Source organism: Acyrthosiphon pisum, chromosome A2, assembly GCF_005508785.2.
Source record: "Acyrthosiphon pisum isolate AL4f chromosome A2, pea_aphid_22Mar2018_4r6ur, whole genome shotgun sequence".
In the NCBI taxonomy this organism is placed as follows: Eukaryota; Metazoa; Arthropoda; class Insecta; order Hemiptera; family Aphididae; genus Acyrthosiphon; species Acyrthosiphon pisum.
The window spans coordinates 16,994,650-16,997,759 of record NC_042495.1 but is presented as its reverse complement, the minus strand read 5'-3'; the positions used below and the strand labels follow the sequence as shown (position 1 = coordinate 16,997,759).

Sequence of the window (3,110 nt, the reverse complement as noted above, 5' to 3'; positions counted from 1 at the left end):
TATAAGGAAATTAAGGGTCTTGCCAGTAAGACAATTATATAAAAAAAATAGCAATTATGTTCATTATTAAACAACTAACTTGATATTGATCAGTTACATAGTGATAAATAGTCATATAAGAGAAATTAGAAAATATGATTGTCCAGTTAAATATACCTATAAATCTTTTGGTCAAACATTTGTAGATTATCTAGGCCCGACCTATTACAATTCTATGCCTCTGGACTTTAAAAGAAATATTATTACAAGTAAAAAAATTAATAATAAAGGATTATTATATAAATATATATTTTTAGAATTGAATAATAATGTGTATTAATTTTATTCTTTATTGTAAATTATTGCTAAATTGTATGTTATTTATATATATAACAGTATATTTTGATTGCTATAATGCTGTATCAATTAAATGTATTACTAATTTATTTATGTTAAAACTTTACATCACTTTGTCTTTTTTTCTCTATTATTATATTATGTTTTTTAAAGTGTTCATATACATAAGTCAATGTACGTAATATTATAAGAAATTACCTAATTATTTTATTATTTATTTTATTTTATTGGTAAATGTAATAACTCCCTACATCCATCACAAGCTATTAGCTTACAGGAGGTAGGTAATCAAAACTGTACCCATTTGTTAAATTTGTTTAATTTGTAACCATTTATTTTGATTTCAAAAAAAAAAAATTACATTATAAACATATTCTTACTTTTATCATGGTGAGAAAAAATAGAATGATACATAATATTACATATGAAAACTCGACGTCTCAGTTCAAAACTACAACAACTCGAGTTATAACAATATTCAGAGTTATGTACACCATCTTATAGAGTATAGACTATTTTATATCGATTTCTCACTTCAAGTATGCAACAAAATATAGTTAAATTATATACCACAAGAGAGCATTTTTAATAATATAATTTACATTACGTTACTTTGAGAAACAATTTAGGAAATGTGATACCCAATAAACCAATTTTTTGAGTTATTGCAGTATTGAACTAAGGTGTCGAATTATTAAAAAGCAGATTTTTTAAATTTATTTTAAATTTTAAATCTAAACATATATATTTTAAGCTAAAACAAAAAAGGAATAATTATCCCCTTGGGTTATAGTTAGAAATGTCTTACAAAGGGCCAATTTTATCATTATTTATTATCAATATTTACATAATATATGATCCGGAATGGCATTCCATTGATGTTTTGTATTACAAGACAAACATTTAATTACTACAGTATTAATTAATTATCACCTGATTAAAGCTAAATCAACATGACCCAGATTATACATAATCAAACCCGTTTTCCAATGACCACAAGCATCCATGGTTTAAAAGAATAGCACAAGTATATGCAATTCTAGTGATATTTTTACTGTCCCTTTCCAGAAACAAATCACCCAATGACATGCTAGTATTAGATGTATTTAAATAACCATCAGACTTCTTGTATGCAGCAAATAGATTCTTGTACAGGTTTTTTTTTTTTTTATTTAAATGTATAATTTTTTAAAAATATTTTACAGTTGCTTGATAATTTTTAATGCTATGCATATACATCAAAGCCAATTTTTAATTAACATCAAAGTTTTCAGGTTGAAATTTCAAGCATTATTTGTATACTTCAATAGAAAATACTATATTTTCTTGATGAAAGTATTTAATTCTTAATTTCTTAAAACAGACACAATATCTGGTCCAAATTCTATTACTTTCAGAAATTCATTAGCTGCGTTTTGGAAAAATTATCAAGAAGCTGTAATATATTTAAAAAATTGTATACAGTTAAATCCAAAAATAAAACACCTGTACAACAATCTATTTGCTGCACACCAGACATCTGATGATAATTTAAATGCATCTATTAATTGCATGTCATTGTGTGCTGAAATATATAAAAAGTGTTTAAAACATATACCTGAAGACTTCAATTTGAATTTAGAACTGTCTTTGATGTATTTGCATAACCAAAATAATTAAATAATATATAAAAAAGAAGGATATTATTATATTAACTTAATATTTATTAAATATAACATTTTAAGAATTAATTTTATCTTATATGCTATACGGATAAAATCTATATATCATAAAAATGTTAAAGTTTGATGTATCTAAAATTATTTACTTACAATAATGATAAAAATTAGGGGGCTTCAGTCGTAGGGATAGGACTTGAAGGAGGGGATGGACTGTCTATTTCAATTACTACTCCTTGCTCAGAACTGGTAACAGCTTGTTGCGGCTGTACTTGAGCTTGTGGTTTTAAATTAACTACAGCAACTGGTTGTATAGCATCAGCAGCCTGTGCCTCATTTTCCTGTTTACGTTTTTCTTTCGGCAGTTCTTCTTCATTGTCACTTAACGTTAAATCGACAAAGCTGAAGTTTTCATTTTCTTGGCGTTTGACAGTCTCAGTGTTAAGTTCTACATTCATATCAATGGATTTTTCTTCGTCGCTATCTAAATCCACAGAGTCAATAGGTTTTAATTTTGCATCAGGTGTACTATTTTTGGTTTTTGTCTCTTTATTTTCTTCATGAACTATCCATGTACCATCAGCTAATATTTCAATTTCCTTGCTGCAATCTTTGAGTGTTGGACATGAAACAACTTCCAAAAAATAATTTTCTATTTGTATGTCGTCATACAAACAAGGCTTATTACAAGTTGGGCACATCCATGTTGGCTTTTTCTCATTCATTAAGATAAATGTACTAGTATCAAAACATTGTAAATGATCACAATGTATAGATTTAGCAGGTATCTTCATTCTAATTTTACTCAATGGACATACTAAGGAAAATCGATAAGACGTAGTGGCCAAATCTGGATCCACTTCCGCTAACTTTTTAATTATATAGTTTTTGGTCTCTTCTGAACTCCTACCTCCTTTATCTTGAAGTCTTTTTATTAAAGTTTCTGCAGTTAATCTTTTTACAAGATACATAGCTATAACATAATTTTTTTCATCGGGAGTCCAATTTACATAGATCATGTTGGGAGTGATTGGAGAAAGTTTGACAAGTTGAGTGCAATTTATAGGTCTTGGAGATCGTCTGGATTCAGCTCCTGGTCGAGAATTAGGAGCAGTA

At 27.2% G+C, this 3,110-nt stretch overlaps 1 protein-coding gene across 1 annotated transcript in view; it reads right to left on the bottom strand.

Moving 5' to 3' along the window:
• Window positions 1-2,161: 2,161 nt before the first annotated feature.
• The window catches only part of LOC100161107 (E3 SUMO-protein ligase PIAS2-like), a 5,329-nt gene continuing 4,380 nt past the window's right edge, over window positions 2,162-3,110 (bottom strand). Inside the window, exon 3 of the mRNA XM_001950630.5 lies at window positions 2,162-3,084. Within this exon, the coding sequence (XP_001950665.2) occupies window positions 2,162-3,084 (923 nt within the window). The remainder of the gene's footprint in view (window positions 3,085-3,110) is intronic.